The sequence below is a fragment of the Nilaparvata lugens genome, chromosome Y (genome assembly GCF_014356525.2).
Source record: "Nilaparvata lugens isolate BPH chromosome Y, ASM1435652v1, whole genome shotgun sequence".
NCBI lineage: Eukaryota > Metazoa > Arthropoda > Insecta > Hemiptera > Delphacidae > Nilaparvata > Nilaparvata lugens.
In genome coordinates, this window is record NC_052519.1 from 666,930 (window position 1) to 690,164 (window position 23,235).

The following is a 23,235-nucleotide window of genomic DNA, read 5'->3' on the forward strand; positions in this document are numbered from 1 at the left end:
AATGAAACTAATGAATTAGAAGTGTTATTCTATTCACCAATGTGAGCTAGTATATTTTACTTTTCAGGAATTTTCATGATCACTTATGTTGTCAGACATTCAAGCAAGTTCTGCTCATTGAACGTATACTGACAAAAGTTCCTAATGTGAAGTGAATAAACGGTGATTCAATGTATGAACATTAAAAAAATTCATCAAATAAGACTTCCAAATGGGAAGTGAATAAACGGTGATTCAATGTATAAACATTAAAAAAAAACTAATTTAAATTGAGTAAATCCTGTTTGTAGGGGATTCGCCTCCAATAGAAGGAACATAAAAGTGAAAATAAACAAAAATCCAAGTTCAAATGATATAGGATATAGTGTGGTTCACTTTATAATGGCAGTGGAGAAAGGTAAGAAAACAGCGTCTGCCACTGGAAGATAGCTGATACCAGTATGTCAGATGTAATATAAAATTTTCATTATATTAATTATATTTTATTCATCAAGAAAAAAATTATAATATTTTTCAATGATTTGATAATTAGTTTTCAAAATTAAGATGAAATATTTTCTTAAAATGATTTCTATATTGTTAAAAAAACGATCTGGCTACATTGTGAAGCTAGAAAAGGATAGCGCTATCTGCTTTGCCGATTGATAAGGATGACAAGGATAGCAATACCAATGTTAATCAGATGCTGCCATAATAACGTAGACCTCACTGAAGAGAAAGAGAAAGGAGTGTTGAGTTGCATGAGCTTAAATTCAATGGCAGTGATATATGGGTGTAGATCACTTGTAAGAGAGACTTGCCACAAAAGCATCGAGCAATGAAATACACAGCCATCAAAAGCAAATGTATTATCTACATCAAGCCATTCACATTGGTGAAACAAACATTTACATCATACATGGAAATAATCATAACAGATGTAAATCGCTAAATCTATAATGATCTCTAAATAAAGAATAATAAAGAACCTCTTATAATAGTTATTTGTGCAACTAGTGCGCAAAGTGACTGTTTGCTGCACCGAAAGAAACGTTTACGCCCGAGCCGTAAGCGAGGGAGGAATGGCATCTTGAGTGCAGTAGAGGAACTTTGCACACGTATTTCACATTAAACTTTTCCTACAGTTACTATTGAATATGAGAAGTGGTTGATTATGGGTAAAACAATAGCTGAAATCCATCAAATGTTTGTGTGTGTGATGCTGTTATTAATAACAACCTTAATTCATCTAAAAATTAATAATCCAATTTAAGTTGAAAATTCTCAGCCAAAGTTTTTTATTCATTCAAGAATCAGAAAAAAATACAGATAGTACAAAAAATTCGCATTCAAAATACACGCCAACAGCTGATTGGGATGGCTGCAAAATGGCTGAACCGACAAGCGCGCGACCTAGCGGGAAGAATCGTTCCTAAGTTTGTTTCCCAACTAAAAAGTACTGAAACAGGATTCAGAAATTTAGACTTTTGCTCAAATTGCCGAGAAAAATGCTCAAAGTAAACTGAAAAATTTATAAAAATAACATAGACAACAGAGAATATTTATTGTAGTATTGTTATGTTTTTTATTATTTTTATTTATATGAATATCAAACGGTAATCATTTAACCTCAAAATTCGAATTTTATAATGTATATTTGCCACTTTTCTCATTTCTTGCAGTTGAAATAATAATTATCAATAGAAAAGAACTATTATTTATTATTAAATGATGAGAATTTGTAAATGATGATTATTTAATTATGATTTAGATGAACATTATTTTTGTTTTGGATTTCTAGATTGGGATTTTATCATAAATGTAGGGTAGCCATTTAAATGATTCTTATCTAAATCTAACCACAGTCATTGTTACCAACTTAATTTTTGTTTTCGTGCACTAATCCTCCATATAACCCACCAACTATTTTGTATCGCCATGTTGCAAATCTGGAGTACGCAAAGTAATACTTTGCGCATTATAGCGGAAAAGTGATTCTTTGCGTTCTGTAATCAGTGCAGGAATGGTCACTTTTTATGGTAACTGTAGGAAAAGAATATTTATAATCTCTTAGAAAAATATTCAAAAGTAATTGAGTACCAGAAACGATTCCAATCAATTTGGAATCTAGTTGAAAGGAGTGAAGAATTAAAAGAATTAAAAAGCAAAAGAATTCAGGTCAACTATCATTAACTTATTATCACTAATTATTAGAATTTCGTAGGACGATATTTTTCAAAGTACAGTCTTTTTCCTTTGTTAGTAGTTCTACAGATCCTCTTTGAACAAAGAGATCACAGATATTTGTACTCACTTTCGCCAACAGCAAAATTTGATGACTGTGCGTTTTAATGAGCCACTAGAGTTGATATAGCTGCTTGTGCGAAATACTCCACTGGAGGGTTCCTCTTCGCAAGAGGCCATGAACATCTGTACGTCATTCTTTGGAAATCCCTCTTTATAATATAACTGCAACATCAAATAGTCTGTTAAAGTCTCTTCACATTCAAATTCAAATTTGCCATAATACCATACAATTCAAAAACAAAAACACCATTAGAATACTTAATTTTAAACATAAACATGGAAAAAATATTTTTCTCAACATAACCTTATAGGCGTTGCCTGCAAAACCAGAGGTTTGTGTGCTGCAACGAGCATCAATCTTAGGAATCTTGACTCATTAAATTAATCGATTTCCATTGATAGATTGATGTTTTTATATTGAAAAAAAAAACAAAATAATTGCTTAACTATAGAGATGGCAATAGAAAAAAATATAAATTTAATTCTATATGGAGGTGACAAAAGATAAGGAAAACATTACGCTATGCTACACTGAAAAAAATACGTTTTCGGAAGACGTAGCCGTCCCATCTCACAACATTTAAAGCTACGCTATGCTGATATGAACGGGATAGATACGTAGCTTGGATCTAACATTGGGAGATAGGACATATTTCAGCGTAGCGTAAAGCCCGGCTCAGACGCTCAAGTTTAGCTTCAGTCTTTTGCTCAAGCAAAAGTCAGAACACGTAAGTCTGGACGGTTAAACGGATGGGTCTTCAAGCTTAAGTCGTCAAACTTGAAATGTATCTACCGGGAATTTTTTTTAATCAAACCATCCGTCTTTTACCTATCCACCAAAACCTAAATCGCGTAAAAATTGAGGTAGAGGAAATGTGATTTCAGATTCAGATTCAGCGCCCTCAAATAAATAAAATGCCTCGCGAGTACTTGAAAATAAGCAAGTTTTTTTTATCGATGTTATATAACGCTTTTTTCTTTCTTGATGCTCATGATACTCTCAGAATTTGATGTTGATATTATGATTTTAGTTGTATCGACAATAATTATTAATATTAAAAATGATTATTAGCATTAGAATGCTAATATTTGTTTTAAACAACTATGCTAATATCATTAAAAGCTTACCGAGTTGAAAGCAGAGAAAAGTCGGGAGAAAAAATAATAAGCTACATCGAGTTATAAATATTGCATGCCTCATTGATTGCAATTAATAGTCCACACGACAGCTGATTCTTTACCAAATTACAATGGGATATTAATTGCATACAAGTAATAATCCACTCGACAGCTGATTTATGATGTCTATAGTCTGATTTTTACGGTAATATTGGCGTTCGAAAGAGACTTCTTTTTCTTTTGTATTATTTCCTTGAAATGCAAAATTTCAAAAACCTTGTATATACGTCGACGCGAAATTTAAAGAGGAACATAAAATACCTGTCAAATTTCATGAAAATCTATTACCGAGTTTCACCGTAAAAGAGGAACATATAAACAAAATTATAATAGTATATTTCGCACCTAGGGCCGAAAATGAGATATTTCCGGCTCGAAATCGGTTTTTAAGTCCGAGGCCGTAGGCCGAGGACTAGAAAAGATTGAGAGCCGGAAATACATTTTTGCCCATGGTGCGAACGCTATTTTTCGCCACACCAAAAAAAAACTTCCCAATATATAAGAAATTAAAAAATAAATAAAATTCAAACAGCCTATTTTGATAGTTTGAATCTTGGTTATGTCAACTTTCACTGTCAATTAATTTCAATATTACTAATTAATGATTTACAACAGTGACAATATTTTTATATTATTAATATTTCGAATAATTGTTTGAATTTTTATAGCTCGCGCTTTGCGCCTGGTGCAATATCTCATGGATAGATGGATGAATAGAATTTTCATTACTATTGTGAAATAATGTGATTAAAAAATTAATATAATTGCATATTTCACAGTTTTGTCTCAAAATATATCTAAAAAATTGATTGAAATTTAAATTACGGTAACTAATATAAAAAATAGCTAATAAAAGTCGAAATTCATCGACAAAAAAAAATGTCACTGACCGAGGTTCGAACCTAGATCATGTTTGTAATTCACTGAGCTTAGAGCTTTTGAGTACACGCCTTTATACTCTCGGCCATTGCACCTTTTGATCGAACTGGCCTGTAAGTCAGGTAACGTATGTAGGCTACTATAATATAGTGTAGCCTATAGCGGCAAACTTTAAGCCGGTTTGCCGGCATTTTCACAACAAAATATTGCTCTGAAAATAGTTAAATCATAGAGAAAACATTCGAAGATTCAATCTTGAGTGGGCCTAATGTTTTCTCTATATGGTTTGATATTGAAGAAAAATTATCTAAAAGTTTTAATAATGAATTACGGAAAAATTACTAGGAATTTTTTAGTCAAGGCTGAGTTTCACCAGTAGGCTTACCTTAAACTTTAGATCTCTGCTGTATTTTCCTATTATTATTGTTGATTGTATTGCATTAAGAAGTGGAATTCGATAATAAAAAAGAAACAATTATTACTCTACCTCACTTTTAAATATCGATACAATTATTGTACTTTGATTTCAAATTCGATTCTTCACTTTTAAAGACTTGCGATACGTACCTTTCTGACAATGGACAATGTAGCCAACATTATATTGTTGAGGCTATGGATATATCATCGTATTCTATTGTTTGATATCAAAAACACAATAATAAATATTAAATTATGAAACAGTAATTTATAAAATATATTATTATAGACATAATACCGCGATTCACGATACATAATTATATAGATTATTACAGTCATTATGAGATTATCTCTCCATGATTTTTGTGAGATCGGACACGATCAGCTGTTATTCAAGGTCATTTTACAGCCCTAGGGCTGTAAAGTTTTACCGGCCTGGTCGGAAAACAATCACTTTCGGCCTCCATATGACGCACGTAAACCAGCTCATTACATCCAAGTGTGGCGAAAACATATTTTCAGATTCATCTTGCAATTCTCGAAGCAATGCAACGTGAGAAAATTTGTGTCTTTTTAACAACCAGTCCCTACTCCAACTTGAACGATGAACTCTACCTTTCTTCCTATTTTTTACACATAAAACAAAAGTGGCCAAGAGTACTAGCTCTTCCATAGTTGATGACGAACTGAGCTTATGAGCACAAAAATAGGAAAACGGACGACATAAGACGGATACGTGTGGACGCAATTTTACATCCGTCTTTTGCTTGAACCAAACGATCAGTCTTTTGCTTGAGCAAAAGACTGATGGTTTACTTGAGCGTCTGGACCCGGCTTTATAGTGAGGTACAGTTAAAAGGTTGCTGTAGAAAAAACTTGTGATATTGCAAATGGAATAAAAACTCAGCTAAAAGTGTATTGTTGTAATCGAAGTTGCACACTTCTGAAATAAGCGCATAGAGACTGAGTGTCTATGCAATAACATGAATTCAGATCCCCCAAGGCTTGAAAAAGAAAACTGATCAGCTACAACTTTAGTGAGGTCCTCGTTATAATGACAGTATTTGATTGATTTTGGTGTTGCTATCATTCGACAAAGCAGATAGCGCTATCCGTTTCTACCTCCGCAACGTTGCCAGATTGTACTTTAACAATGTAGAAATATATTTAACTAACAGCATATTTAATCTCAATTATGAAGATTCATTATTAAATCATTGAAAATAGTTATTTATGCAACTAGTGCGCAAAGTGACAGTTTGCTGCACCAAAAGAAACGTTTACGCCCGAGCCGTAGGCGAGGGCGGAATGGCTTCTTGAGTGCAGCAGAGGAACTTAGCTCACGTATTTCACATTAAACTTTTCCTACAGTTACTATTGAATATGAGAAGTGGTTGATTATGGGTAAAATGATGGCTGAAATCCATCAAATGTTTGTGTGTGTGATGCTGTTATTAATAACAACCTTAATTCATTTAAAAATTAATAATCCAATTTAAGTTGAAAATTCTCAGCCAAAGTTCTCTTTTTTATTCATTGAAGAATCAGAAAAAATACAGATAGAAAAAAAATCGCATTCAAAATACACGCCAACAGCTGATTGGGATGGCTGAACCGACAAGCGCACGACCTATCGGGAAGAATTGTACCTAAGTTTGTTTCATCCAGCTAAAAAGTACTGAAACAGGATTCAGAAATTTAGACTTTTGCTCAAATTACCGAGAAAAATGCTCAAAGTAAACTGAAAAATATTTATAAAAATAACATAGACAACAGAGAATATTTATTGTAGTATTCTTATGTTTTTTATTATTTTTATTTATATGGATATCAAACGGTAATCATTTAACCTCAAAATTCGAATTTTATAATGTATATTTGCTACTTTTCTCATTGCTTGCAGTTGAAATAATAATTATCAATAGAAAAGAACTATTATTTATTATTAAATGATGAGAATTTGTAAATGATGATTATTTAATTATGATTTAGATGAACATTATTTTTGTTTTGGATTTCTAGATTGGGATTTTATCATAAATGTAGGGTCGCCATTGAAATGATTCTTATCTAAATCTAACCACAGTCATTGTTACCAACTTAATTTTTGTTTTCGTGCACTAATCCTCCATATAACCCACCAACTATTTTGTGTTACCATGTTTCAAATCTGGAGTACGCAAAGTAATACTTTGCGTTCTGTACTCAGTGCAGGAATGGTCACTTTTCAAGGTAACTGTAGGAAAATAGTTATTTGTGCAACTAGTGCGCAAAGTGACAGTTTGCTGCACCGAAAGAAACAGCGAGCAGCACAGCTAGTGAAGGTAATTTCAACAATTTGAAAAACCGAATTTTTCAAAGAGGAAATTTACCAGCTCGATTGGATGATTTCCTCCTCACATACATACCAGCTCTATCCGGGCAAATGGAATTGAAGAGAAAGGGAGAGGATATTCCCTCACAAGAAATTGAGGAATCGAGAAAATATGATAAATGCTCTATTTGTAACGGTAAATGTGAAAATAACACCAAAGAGGATGATAATCTCATATGCTCTTCATGTTCAAACCTCAGTAACGAAGAGCAACATAGAAGATTGTCGCTCAAACATGTTGAGAATTGGCGAGGTTTAGCACTAGTTAAGACGAGAAAAAGAAAATCACATCTCGAACGAAACAGTGATTGGTCACATGTAGACCTGTGGACCAAAAAACCATACATACCAATCGGTGTTTTAAAAAATGGAAACTTATCAACTCTTTTACCTCTGAAAATTGATGGAAAGCTGTATGTATTAACAAACACGTGTGCCTTTGATGTTATTTTGCAAATACTTACATCCTCTTATTGCGACAGTACCCTTTTCAAAAATGTGGTAGAAGAAGCTGCTGATGAATGGCCATTGGGTGAGATGATCATTGAAATCGTAAAGAAAGGAATCAGCGCTGCTACATACAGAAAAAGGGCAAAAACCTTTCTCAAATGGAAAACATTACCGAAAGCCTAGGGATCTATACTATTCATGCTGAATGCAATGTGTCATCAGTAATGATTCCTCTAGTGCTGAGAGAGCTCCCAGCGGGTTACGAGAATCGTAAATGCACTTCGCCAACCTGTCCAAGGCCAGAAAGACACATTCCAATTATAAAGGTGGAACTGGGAATACCAAATAATGGAATCTGCGACTTACAAAAATTCATCGAGCATTATTTATTGAAGGTCCGAGCAACAGGCTGTTTCGAAATGTTACCAGTAGGTAACTTTGAAACGAGTTTGAACAAAATAATGGATCCGGAAATTTCAAATCACCCGTTATGTAGTGGAAGCCGTGAAGTCGAAGTTAATCTCCTGAAAACCCATCTCGTTCTGGACATAACAGAAGACAATATAGAGAGATTATCTCAGTGTTCGTTTAGATTGAGAGATCTTCCCAAACAACTGCACCTTCAGAATGTAATTTATCATCTACGGGATGTAGTTGGATTTCAGGGTATAGGATCTGAAGTGACGTCAATTGGTCACTACAAAGCGTACTGCTTTCGGCTCAACGAAAAATAGAAAGTCTTTGATGATTTGAAAGAGAAGTCCTCTGATACATTAGGACTTGAGAAGATTGATAGCTGCCATTTGATCATTTATACAATTTGAAAGAGTTAGGCTACAGCTTTAAGTGGGACTTACCTGAAATAAGCAACTTATTGTAAATATAGACTATGTTAGGCTGTCATGGACTACCAATGAATGATAATGTTTATACTCTTAGAATGAGAGGTTATATAATTTTTTTTATGATATCATTATACTGTCAGATAACTTTATTCTTCATGTGGAGTGATCCGTGGTCTAGTGGATAGAGTGCTTGCGTAGCAGCATAGAGATCCCGGGTTCGAACCCCTCTGATTACCAAAAGTTTTTTAACCAGATCACTCCCGTGTTATCGGATGGGCACGTTAAACTGTCGGTCCCGGCTGAAGTATGACAGTCGTAAGGCCCATTGACGGCTTAAATTATATATTCAGGCGGTGGAACATTCCCGAAAGGGAACTCCCCACCAACAAAAGCCATACGAATTTATTTTATTTATTCTTCATGTGAGAGCTCATATTCTTAAAATAGAGATTGTGTAAATATATAGATTAGTTTTTTATTTGAATATTAGATATTAGATTAATATTTTGAAAGTAATAAAACAATCAAACCTACACTGGAATGTTAATAATAATTTCAAAAATCAGTTCTGTATTAGTCCTATGTTTTTCAATTATGTAAATATTATTTCCTCAAATAAGCATTTGATATACAGATGTCGCAAAAGAGGATTGGACGCTAAAACTGACATGAATATTTAAACTAATTCAATCATGATTATAGTTTTGAAGAATAAATTATTTTTAAGAGATTTAGAATAAGATTATTCAGGCTAGGAGAATTTATCATTTTTGAGAGCATTAGAATTAGGATATACCTTAATGAATGTGAATGCGAAAAAGGAGGGACTTGGCAGTAAGCTTCCAAGTTCATACCGTTGGAGTGCTTAGAATGCGATGCTTCTCATCCTGGCGCGCAAGGTATCAGTAAGTAGAATTTGATTGGATTTTATGTATTGTGAGAGGTATAATTTTTCTTCTATAATTCTATAACCATTATTGTTCACAATCTATTTTTACTTTACTTTTTTGTAAATAGGTACTTTTTACAATATTATTAATTCCAGTTATTTCTGTTATTGGAACTGCTATTCCATATGTATTCAAATAGGCTGATATCCAATTCATATGACGTCTTTTGTAAATGTGTTGCATCATGCAAGATACATGTATGATTGAATTTCCCTTTTTAGAAAATCATCTACCGTATTGCCTATGAGTCTGACCATTTTACTCATTAATTAGAGTAAGGCCAAAGTAGAAGTGTATCTAGCCAGTTGACTACATAATTTTTTGTGCAAATTCAGAAGAACCTTTCACAATAATCCACATTTATTAGATGCGCTAAAATGAAACTTTTGGAAACTAAAAGTACACTTTTGAAAAGGCTTTATTGAACATCAATAAATTACAACATGCATTAGTTACCGTTACAGCAACCGAAGAAGGCAGATATGGGGAGTCAATGATCAGATGTTTTTTAAATCATGATATCAATATTATCATATTAGAACAATAAGCCTGATTTAAAAAGTGTAAACCAATAATCTACTTTTGATTGTCCAATACATATCACTTAAAAATACAAACCTACGTAAATGTTGATGTTCAAAGTATATTATTTGTATATATTTAATCTGTCGCAATAGGCCTACAGTAAAAATAATCTGTATATATTTTCTTCTTTGTTTTGATGTCATTTGCACCATAAGAGATCCTATCTATTTCTAAAAAATTATAAACGTGTGAATGTGACGATATAAATAGTCTATGATGTTGTAATATTATCTTGGTTGATGAGTTGATATATTAATAATTAGCTACTAGAATCACTATTATCCTTATTCTAGGTACTTATTAATAATGTTACAACTGAGGTTTCCCTGTGATTTGAAAATTAAAAAATTATGTCATATTGTAATGATGAGTAATGAAGATGAAATACTATAATTGTGATGAATGAATATTTACCAGAGAATCATTACTAAATTTTATTCTTAAGCATGCAATGCAGGAATTCATTCTTCTATACCCATTCCTTCATTGTTACTACATTTTTAGTTTTAGTTATTCAAGTATATATAACTCGTTCAAGTTATTGATATTTCATATAATTCATTCAACTCTTTTTGTAATATTGATCCAATCTTAATCATGAAGGTGCATTATAAACTTTATCATGATGATGAACTCATTGTGCATATCATTGACAAATCAATATATTATACTCATTAATTGTTTTTGTCTCAATAATGAGGTAACCTTGATATTTTTCTGGTATTTCAAACATTGCTGAACGTCTTAGCATTTTTTTTATTATTTCCAATAATGTAATATACTCCAGATAGTATTGTCTATATGCTGTTACTATTGTAATGTAGAAAAAATCAATTTGCATTATTTCATAGCACGTGTACCAATAACATAAAAAAATTATTGTTTGTATCATAATGATAGCTTTTCACATTAATCATATTCTCAGAATATATTGTGCCATATAAATTACATATCTATCATACATTTGAATATTTCGCCATATTGTTATGGGATTGCTGATAACTATTACTATTCTGGAGAGGTATTGTTGTAGCCAATTCATTTTCGAATTGATGTACAACGTGTGAAATAAATTTTTCAATTTCAAAAACAGTGTTTGGTGAACTTATTCATCCTCATTCATGGATTCCCTGTATTTTGTGGAAGAGTATCATAGAGACATCCTGACCAATAGAGTACTTTTACACTTCGAAAGTTAGGACAATGAAGCAGTTGAAAGACCTAGCAAAATTTTCGATATTTCTATGGAGATAGTTCATGATCTTACTTATAAGAATATGCACCCTGCTCTTGAAAACTTTTAACTGGCAACATTTTTCAAAGCACTGTATTTCCGTTCAGATACTATCAACTTACCTATATGGGATACATTCCCAAGGCGCAGTTGCACAAAAACCTCTTGAATTTCAATCGAGATTAATTCCACAAGAACCAATAAAAGAAGACATTTTTGAAAAGACGGATCTGTGATTGGTTCTCGTGGAACTATGAAGATTTGATTTCAACCGGATTTGTGCAACTGACACTAATAAACAGATATCAATCTATTGGAATCATAAAACTATGACTTGGAAGTCTACGTCCTGCACGTGGCGGCCATGCTTATGTAGATTGCTTATCTAGATTATCACATTAAAATTAAGGGGATAGCCCTCAATTGAAATTTAAAAATCAAACAAGACACATACAAACCAGAAACTCTCAATAAGATGAAACATTGAGCATTAATTCATGATCAGGAATGATTCTATATATATGTTGAACAATGCAATCAGTCCATAATAACAGACAAAAAACGATGAACTTGACTTTTGTGGTTGATTATTCAAGAATTCCTCATAGTATCACTATAACTGGAATAGAACATTGGATTTTTTTTGTGAAAACTGTGCTTGTACAAAATTCATTCGTGATCAGGAATGATTCTATATATGTTCACCATTGCATTCAGTCGAGAATAACAGAAGAAATGCCATGCACTTGACTTTTGTGATTGATTATTCAAGAATTCCTCTTAGTATCACTATAACTGGTATAAGACATTGGAATTTTTTTCGTGAAAACTGTGCTTGTACAAAATTAATTTGTGATCAGGAATAATTCTATCTATGTTCTCCATTGCATTCAATCCAGAATAACAGAAGAAATGCCATACACTTGACTTTTGTTGTTGATTATTCAAGAATTCCCCAAAGTATCACTATAACTAATATAGAAATATGATTTTTTTTTCGTAAAAACTGTGCTTGTAACAAATTCATTCGTGTTCAAGAATGATTCAATATATTATCAACGTTGTATTCAGTTCAGAATAACAGAAGAAATGCCATGCACTTGACTTTTGTGGTAGATTTTCCAAGAATTCCCCATAGTATCACTATAACTGGAATAAAACTTTGGAATTTTTTTCGTGAAAACTGTGCTTGTACAAAATTCATTCGTGATCAGGAATGATTCAATATATGTTCAACATTGCATTCAGTCTAGAATAACAGAATAAATGCCATACACTTGTCTTTTGTGGTTGATTATTTGAGAATTCCCAGAAGTATTTAAAAAAAAAAAAATTCCAAAGTTTTATTCCAGTTATAGTGATACTATGGGGAATTCTTGGAAAATATACCACAGAAGTCAAGTGCATGGCATTTCTTCTGATATTCTGAACTGAATACAATGTTGAATTTATATTGAATCATTCTTGAACATGAATGAATTTTGTACAAGCACAGTTTTCACGAAAAAAAAATTCCAAATTTTTATTACAGTTATAGTGATACTATGGGGAATTCTTGGAAAATCTACCACAAAAGTCAAGTGCATGGCATTTCTTCTCATATTCTGGACTGAATGCAATGTTGAACATATATTGAATCATTCCTGTCACGAATGAATTTTGTACAAGCACAGTTTTCACGAAAAAAAATTCCAAACTTTTATTCCAGTTATAGTGATACTATGGGGAATTCTTGGAAAATCTACCACAGAAGTCAAGTGCATGGCATTTCTTCTGTTATTCTGAACTGAATGCAATGTTGAACATATATTAAATCATTCTTGAACGAGCAGAAGAAATGCCATGCACTTGACTTTTGTGGTAGATTTTCCAAGAATTCCCCATAGTATCACTATAACTGGAATAAAACTTTGGATTTTTTTTTTGTGAAAACTGTGCTTGTACAAAATTCATTCATGTTCAAGAATGATTCAATATATGTTCAACGTTGCATTCAGTCCAGAATATCAGAAGAAATGAAATGCACTTGACTTTTGTGATAGATTTCCCAAGAATTCCCCATAGTATCACTAAAACTGGAATAAAACTTTGGAATTTTTTTTCGTGAAAACTGTGCTTGTACAAAATTCATTCGTGATCAGGAATAATTCAATATATGTTCAACATTGCATTTAGTTCAGAATAACAGAAGAAATGCCATGCACTTGACTTTTGTGGTAGATTTTCCAAGAATTCCCCATAGTATCACTATAACTGGAATAAAACTTTGGAATTTTTTTTCGTGAAAACTGTGCTTGTACAAAATTCATTCGTGATCAAGTATGATTTTGTATCGGATGAACATTGCATTCAGTCCAAAATAACAGAAGAAATAACATGCACTTGACTTTTGTGGTTGATTATTCAAGAATTCCCAAGAGGATACCTATAAATGGTATTAAACTTTGGAATCTTTTTTCGTGAAAACTGTGCTTGTACAAAATTCATTCATGAAAAGAAATGATTCTATATATGTTCATCATTTCATTAAGTCCAGAATAAAAGAATAAATGCCATGCACTTGACTTTTGTTGTTGATTATTCAAGAATTCCCATTGTACAAATATTGTACTATTACAAATATTGAACTTTGATTTTTTTTTCGTGAAAAAACTGTGCTTGTACATAATTCATGTGTAGTTGAAGATGATTCAATATATCATGTTTTTGACTTGGATACAGTATTCTATTCATTCAAAGTAATACAAACCGTATTATCACGCCTGCATTCTGCCTGCATGAGCGGTAGAGTAGCTGGCAGATAGCCAGCATAGGTAAATAATCAATGATATGTATGACCTTGACTCCATCTTCAAAAGCATCTAAAAAAAAAACGGTGCTTAAACAAAATTCGATTTTTGCATATTCAGACGACACAAAATTTGTAGTTTATTGTCAATTTTTTTCGGATTTTTTCTGACATGTGCACTACAAGTTCACACTTCCAGCATAGGGAAATTTGCATTGAAAAATGACTTTGACCGCGACTTCAAATGCGTGTAAAAAAAAGGTTCTTGTACAAAATTTAATTTTTGGATATTCTGCCGACACAAAATTTGTAGTTTATTGTAAATTTTTTTCAATTTTTTTCGGGCTTGTGCACTACAAGTTCATGGAGCCATATCTTCTTTGTAGTAAGGTTCACTATAATTTCTAAAAGAGTCTTTAAGTTCTTGAGTTTATTTCACTGCGTTTACCATATGAATTTCGTTGGTAATAAGATGTTAGCTGATTATTTTGAAATTTATTACTTTCAGGTCTATTCAATCGATAGCCACAGATAAATGGTTGGACTGGGAATCGTTGACGATTCTTCCTGCGCTGATCAAGACCCGCATACTGCGCATGCTCAGCAAACGCGGTTTTCAGACCAGTGACGCAATGTCTGCACTTCTCACCAGTGACGTGCAAGATTTGAATCTGAGCGAATGTGTGGTTACAGACGGCCACCTAAAGCTGATCGCCAGGTGTAAGCGCATGCACAACCTCAATATGAACAGAGGTCGTTATCAAAATCATTCTTTCACTACTGAAGGTAGGGAGATATTTACAATTAAACAGATCTTATTTGCTATATTTCAATTCAATTCAATCTATTTCACCAAAACAACATATTAAACATATTAAGCTTATGTAATAACATGGAACTCCCCCCCCCCCCCCCCGCCAATACACACAGATGGGTGGTCTAGTAGGGGGATTCCAAAATATGTTGTATATTGTATTTCAAATTCGAGTATCATGTTTGGATCTTGAGAATGTCTATATCATGTGCGGAATTTGGAACAATCATCTACTTTAAACAATTCAACCATAGCTTGAAAATTTTCCTGTTTCCGTGCCACACACGATTCGCACCGGTGGAGGCCGCCCCTGAGGGACAAAGCTGGCCTTTGAACCATATGGGGATCGGGTCTCACTCCGTTCTTTTTCTTCTTATTCTTTTTCTTTATGGTCATCATCCTCAACAAAAAAAAAATGGTCACAAGCTGGCTATAAAGAGGTCCACGTTATAATGGCAGTGTTTGATTGGCAATGGTATTGCTAGCCTTGTCTTTCATTCAACAAAGTGGATAGCGCTATCTCTTTCTCGCTTTGCTCTGTTGCCAGATTGTCTTTTAACAATGTAGAATTAATAATCAATTAACAAAAAATTTCATCTTAATAATGAAAATTCATTATGAAATTATTGAAAAATATAATTTCTTGCTCAATAAAATATAATTGATACTATTTTTAACGAGAATGAACAGTTAATATTACATCAATAAACCTGTATCAGCTACCGTCTATAGACGGCATTGACAAGACAGAGGATTCGCAACGTTGTTCTGCTATCTTTCTCCACTGCCATTATAACGTTAACACACACTAACTCACTTGCTGGTTTTGAAAACCAAGGCTACTCACTCTGATGTTAAATTTGTTTGCTTAATCCAATAAATAAAACAGCCTCCGTAAATTGCACTCTTGAATTTGCAAACTGCTGAACTTAGCATTCTGAAGAGAATAAGGCGAATATTATTAAACGTCTTTGATCAAAGGGACTTAGACACATCATAGGCCCGGTTGCACAAAATCCGGTTAAATTTTAATCGTGATTAATTCCATGAGTGCCAATCAGAGAAGCCGTCTTATCAAGAAGACCTTCTCTGATTTGTTCTCGTGAAATTAATCACGGTTAAAATTTAACCGGCTGTTGTGCAACCGGGCCATAGTGACATAGAATAAAACAATCAGTTTCCGCTTTCTCTTACAGTGATTATAGTACATGACATAGTATCATTGAACAAAGTCCAAAGTTATTTTTCATCTGTAGTCATTTGTAATTAAATTATTTAATTTCGTGCTGTGTCTATTAGTTTTGTTTTCTGTTTCACAGAACTGATGAATTTAATACCAAAAATGCCTCATTTGACGCAATTATTCACCGAAGGCAGTATGAGCATAACAGATGAAGTGATTGAACAATTGGCATCGAGCTGTGTTAAGTTGGCAACACTGGACGTTGGCAATTGTCCCCTGACTGACAAAGCCGCCCAAAGTATTGCCAAAATGTTTCTGCTTTCTCTCAACCTTTCAAACACCAGGGTATGTAAATTTGAAATAGAAAGAAAAATAAAAATCTCAGTGCCCTTTTTGGATATTTAATCACAACATGTTTCTGACATTGATGCCATTTTCAAGTGAAAAACACTTGAAAATGGCATCAATGTCCGAGATGTTGTGATTAAATATTCAAAAAGGGAACTGAGATTTTTATTTTTCTTTCTATTTCTATAAAAAGTAGCCCTATACAGAAAAAAGATATGTAAATTTGATTTAATTTTCAAAAGTATACTATTTAAAATTTATAAAATATGTATTAATCTAAACTATATCATCTAAAATTAATATAGTATTTTCATCTAACTTGAATTGTTACTGTTTCGCGGTTTATTTTGTTACACCTTATCAATGATAATTTACATAGCATTCGTATCACAGATGAGTAACACTATAGTGGAATCCAGTTTGATAACAGTCAACATTCCTCATAAATAATAACACCAACGCTTTTCATTCAATTAATGCTGACTGATATGAAAATCTCAGTATAGTGAAGAAGAAGTAACAATCTGGCAACGTTGCAGAGCTAGAAAATGATAGCGCTATATCTGCTTTGTCGAATGGTAGACAAGGATAGCAACACCAATGTTAATCAAATACTGCCATTATAATGTGGACCTCACTATACAGAGTGAGTCATATGTATGGGAACCCTTCAATAATTTGAAGACTGTTGTAGATATAATACTGTAACTTCCAGGATAAGTTATTGGTCGAATACTCTACCTTTTGACGTACAACTGAATTTCAACCACTCATAAGTGGGAGACTTAGGGGTTGTAACCCGAATATTTCAAATGTAAACACCCATCTTATGATGCATAACTTTGAAGGCCTTTTTAAAACAAGGAAGATGATGGCATTGATAAAAATGTTCTATGATACTTGTATCCAAAATGGCGGCTGATTGGAGTTTTAGTTTTTAAGGAAATGAGGGGTTGTAACTCAAATATTTTAAATGTTAACACCCATTGTGTGGTACATCATTTTTCGCCACACTTGGATGTAATGAGCTGGTTCACGTGCGTCATATGGAGGCCGAAAGTGATTGTTTTCCGACCAGGCCGGTAAAACTTTACGGCCCTAGGGCTGTAAAATGACCTTGAATAACAGCTGATCGTGTCCGATCTCACAAAAATCATAGAGATAATCTCATAACGACTGTAATAATCTATATAATTATGTATCGTGAATCGCGGTATCATGTCTATAATATATTTTATGAATTACTGTTTCATAATTTAATATTTATTATTGTGTTTTTGATATCAAACAATAGAATACGATGATATCTCCATAGCCTCAACAATATAATGTTGGCTGCATTGTCCATTGTCAGAAAGGTAAGTATCGCAAGTCTTTAAAAGTGAAGAATCGAATTTGAAATCAAAGTACAATAATTGTATCAATATTTAAAAGTGAGGTAGAGTAATAATTGTTTCTTTTTTATTATCGAATTCCACTTCTTAATGCAATACAATCAACAATAATAATAGGAAAATACAGCAGAGATCTAAAGTTTAAGGTAAGCCTACTGGTGAAACTCAGCCTTGACTGAAAAATTCCTAGTAATTTTTCCGTAATTCATTATTAAAACTTTTAGATAATTTTTCTTCGATATCAAACCATATAGAGAAAACATTAGGCCCACTCAAGATTGAATCTTCGAATGTTTTCTCTATGATTTAACTATTTTCAGAGCAATATTTTGTTGTGAAAATGCCGGCAAGCCGGCTTCAAGTTTGCCGCTATAGACTACACTATATTATAGTAGCCTACATAAGTTACCTGACTTACAGGCCTCTTCGATCAAAAATATGCAATAGCCGAGAGCGTTAAGGCGTAATACACCAAAAGTCAAAGCTCAGTGAATTACAAACATGATCTAGGTTTGAACCTCGGTCAGTGACATTTTTTTTGTCGATGAATTTCGACTTTTATTAGCTATTTTTTATATTAGTTACCGTAATTTAAATTTCAATCAATTTTTTAGATATATTTTGAGACAAAACTGTGAAATATGCAATTATATTAATTTTTTAATCACATTATTTCAAAATAGTAATGAAAATTCTATTCATCCATCTATCCATGAGATATTGCACCAGGCGCAAAGCGCGAGCTATAAAAATTCAAACAATTATTCGAAATATTAATAGTATAAAAATATTGTCACTATTGTAAATTATTAATTAGTAATATTGAAATTAATTGACAGTGAAAGTTGTCATAACCAAGATTCAAACTATCAAAATAGGCTGTTTGAATTTTATTTATTTTTTAATTTCTTATATATTGGGAAGTTTTTTTTTGGTGTGGCAAAAAATAGCGTTCGCACCATGGGCAAAAATGTATTTCCGGCTCTCAATCTTTTCTAGTCGTCGGCCTACGGCCTCGGACTTAAAAACCGATTTCGAGCCGGAAATATCTCATTTTCGGCCCTAGGTGCGAAATATACTATTTTGTCACACTGCACAGAAAGCAGCTGCTTTCCAGTCCCTACGTAGATCTGAAATACATTGTTCGCAGACGACTCTCGTCTGATTTCAGAACAGGTTTCTTTCCGGCTAAGGCCGGAAAATGTACCCTTTCCGGCCGCTTTTTGAAAATTTTTGAAAATGTGTTTGGACAACTGTGCCATATGGTGCATTGTGTTCAGGAGGGTGAGATCGGAAATTTCCACCCCACTTTGAGTACCCTACGACGTCTGGTTCTTGAGATATGAGATATCAAACTTTCCCCCCTCCTCATAAAACATTCTTATTCAATTTATTATTCTTATATAGCTGATGCCAAGTTGGGCGGCTTCGTGGGTCACATGGTGTAACCTACTCACAGCTGATACAATGCATCTATTTATTGTCTCTTATGATTTAAAAATCATCACCTGAGCCAAGCTAGATGATAACTCTACTTGACAACATCAGCTGTTGGAACGCACAAGAGACCCACGAAACCGCCTAACTTTTTGGCGTCAGCTATACCTGTAGTGTGGCGAAAAATATCATACGTGACACTCTCAGAAAGGTGTTTACGGTATTCGGATAACATATTCCCGGGCCCGGCAAGCCTCGCCCGGGAAACTATCCTCATACCGTAAACACTAACTTTCTGTGCTTGTAGCGTAATATACTATTAAATGCCTTTCTAAAACAAGAAAGATGGCATCAATAAAGATGTTCTATGGCACTTTTATCAAAAATGGCTGCTGATTGAAATTTTAGTTTTTGTAGAAATAATTGATAATGTTCAATCAGCCGCCATTTTGAATAAAAGTACCATAGAAAATTTTTATTGATGTAATCTTTCTCATTTTGAAAAGGCCTTTAAAATGATGTATCACACAATGGGTGTTAACACTCAAAATATTTGTGTTACAACCCCTCATTTCCTTAAAAACTAAAACCTCTATCAGCTGCCATTTTGGGTACAAGTATCATAGAACATTTTCATCGATGCTATCTTCCTTGTTTTAAAAAGGCCTTAAAAATGATGTGCTACACAATGATTGATTGATTAATTGCCTTAATTAAGGGCGGAGTTAGGACTCCAGGTCCTCTCTGACACACAACCCTTAAATGCCAATGCAATGGGTGTTTATATTCAAAAAAATCGAGTTACAACCCCTAAGTCACCCCCTTATGAGGGCTTGAAATTCAGTTGTACGTCAAAAGGTAGAGTATTCGACCAATAACTTATCCTAAAAGTTACAGTATTATATCTACAACAGTCTCCAACTTATTGAAGGGTTCCCATACATAATATGACTCACTCTGTATATCTTTCTTGTATAGATGGCAATGACAAGGTAGAGAATCGGCAACGCTGTTCTTCCATCTTTCTTCACTGTCATTATAATGTGGATCTCACTTTAACAACGCTGAATCCTGCCATTGGCCGTGAAATACAAAATTAATGGTGAACTATGTTCAAGTTTTAATTTTTTTAAATTTACACATTGCAATCTAGTCTAAAAAGACTAATGAGCAATTTTTTTTAATATAATAAATAGTTGACCGAGCGAAGTTAGGTCTAAGATTCAAGTCGACGGTTTGGCATTTCTCTTAATGTTTAAATGTTTATATGTTGCGCATTTACGGCGAAACGTGGTAATAGATTTTCATGAAATTTGACAGGTATGTTCCTTTTTTAATTGCGCGTCGACGTATATACAAGGTTTTTGGAAATTTTGCATTTCAAGGATAATATAGAAGGAAAAAGGAGCCTCCATCATACGTCAATATTAGAGTGAAAATCAGACTATAGAATTATTCATCATAAATCAGCTGTCGAGTTGACTATAAATTGCATGCCATGACGCATGCAATTCAATATCTCAATGTAACTTTGTAAAAAATTAGCAGCTGTGTAGACTATAAATTGCATACCTCATTGAATACAATTTTTATGCACTATTAAATAGGATGCAAAGAACTTATAACAGCTCGTCTGGGAGACTAGATGTCTTATGGTTTTCTCGCGCTCAATTCCGGAAAGCGTTATATGATAATTAAATCTTGTGTAAGCATGATCTGATCAAATAAATAGTTAGTGTATCAGTGTGGATGTGCTTATGGTTTGGGACGTCGTTATAACTGCGCGAGGTCTACTGCTCACAGAACTACTAGTTTAATTATATCAATAAGATAGGTAGTCCTCATCAGGACTAGATACTACTTGTAGCAACTAACTTAAAATTGACAAATATTGAAAATAAATAATCATGTATTATAGATACACAGTTTTAAATGTGATTATTGTGAAGTTTTGATACTTTTGCCAGGTTTCTGATGCCGGAGTGTTTTCTATCGCAAACGGTGCCTGCAGTCGAACGTTGTCAGAGGTGAAGATGAACAATTGCCAGCTGATAACCGATGACGCAATTTGCAGTGTGGCTGAAAACTGTCCTAACCTGGAAATTCTAGTCTGTCATGGGTGTCCGCGATTAACAGGTAAAGTACCATTCAATTAGTGTAAAATTCTAATTGGAATAGTGTAACATGAAAACTAGTCTAAGACTGGTCACACACCAGTTAGTTAAGACAAGACAAGACATGATCAGGCACGTTTAGTCACAATACTTCACATTGTGGTTTATGAAGACGTCAGTTTGAATATCAGTGTTACTTGTTTATAAATAAAGTCCCAACTGAATACATCTATATATATATAAAAGCGAAATGGCACTCACTCACTGACTGACTCACTCACTCACTCACTCACTCACTCACTCACTCACTCACTCACTCGCATAACTAAAAATCTACCGGACCAAAAACGTTCAAATTTGGTAGGTATGTTCAGTTGGCCCTTTAGAGGCGCACTAAGAAATCTTTTGGCAATATTTTAACTCTAAGGGTTGTTTTTAAGGGTTTAAAGTTCGTCTTTTAGCATGTATATTCTTCTTCTCCCAATCTCTTAATTATAATTGAAATTTCCATATCATATGTTACTATAGAACTATAATCTAGATAGAGTACCTCTTCGAAACAGTTGTTAACTGGCAACTAAATTAATAATTTTGTCAGGTTGGCATTAAGTTGAGTTGACTTTGTTAGGTTGGCACCAAGTTGAAGATTTAAATGCATTTATCACGGAAAAATTGATTGGGCACTGCTACTTCAATCCTGGGAATATTATGTTACTAGCAGTCAGGCTCGCTTCGCTCGCCACATCCGTTTAGCCAGCCGTTTAGTCTGGACCCCCGACTGGATTGTCCTAACATATGATAAAAATGCCCAAACGAAAAATGCAGGCGAGCGAAGCGAGCCTGCTGATCTCATTCTTGGACGATCCAGTCGGGGGTCCAGGGGGGCGGAGCCCCCTGGCTAGACGGATATGGCGAGCGAAGCGAGCCTGACGGCTAGTTATTAATAGAGTTACAAAATCCATAATGAATCTTATACTGGATTGGATTAGGATAGATGTTTATTTTAAATTATCTATATCCATTATGTAGTGTTTCATTTTTGTGTTATAAATTTAAAAAATATTTGTCATGGCTTCCTTGAATTGGTCTTTTTGAGTTTGTCATTTGCTTGTAATTTTGTTACTTCGTCTTTTTGTTTGTAAGTATTGAGATGTGACCTGGTTTCCATAATTTTATTTATTCTAGTGGTTTGAATAAGCTCTTTTTCTTTCTATTGACATAAATTTGAATTTGAAGACATGCCTAATTGAAATGACTAATCAGTGTGTGTTGCGTCATAAGCAACAATGTAAAGTATTGTGTCTGATCATGTCTTGTCTTGTCTTGTCTTGACTAACTGGTGTGTGCCTAGCCTAAAGGTAAAATTAAACAAAATAAGGCTGGGCATACACCGGCTAGTCAAGACAAGACAAGACAAGACATGATCAGACACGTTTAGTCACGATACTTCACATTGTTGCTTATGAAGACATGTCTAATTGCAATTATTAATCAGTGTGAGTTGTGTCACAAGCAGCTATGATAAGTATTGTGACTAAACGTGTCTGATCATGTCTTGTCTTGTCTTCACTAACTGGTGTGCGCCTAGCCTAAGGCTGATCACACACCGATTAGACAAGACAAGACTAGTCACGTTTAGTCATAATACTTCACATTGCTGCTTATGACGCAACACACACTGATTAGTCATTGCAATTAGATATGTCTTCATAAACCACAATGTGAATTATTGTGACTAAACGTGACTATTCTTGTCTTGACTAATCGGTGTGTGACCAGCCTAAAGCGGCATAGATATGGCAGAGATATGGAAGTTATCTTCCAGGGAAACCCAACAAATTTTGCACCAGAATCTGGTCAAAATTTGGGACTTGATAGTCTTCCCAATTCACTGGAAAAATGCTCTGATTCACCCTATTCACTAGAAAGGGGATAAAACAAATCCTGATAATTACAGG

At 33.7% G+C, this 23,235-nt stretch overlaps 1 protein-coding gene across 1 annotated transcript in view; it reads left to right on the forward strand.

The window, feature by feature from the left end:
* The window catches only part of LOC111058642 (F-box protein SKP2A), a 46,766-nt gene extending 25,351 nt beyond the window's left edge, over positions 1-21,415 (forward strand). The window contains exons 5-7 of the mRNA XM_039443484.1: positions 14,496-14,773; positions 16,121-16,329; positions 21,131-21,415. Coding sequence (XP_039299418.1) covers positions 14,496-14,773; positions 16,121-16,329; positions 21,131-21,319 — 676 coding nt within the window. The 3' untranslated portion in view covers positions 21,320-21,415. The remainder of the gene's footprint in view (positions 1-14,495; positions 14,774-16,120; positions 16,330-21,130) is intronic.
* Positions 21,416-23,235: the final 1,820 nt, after the last annotated feature.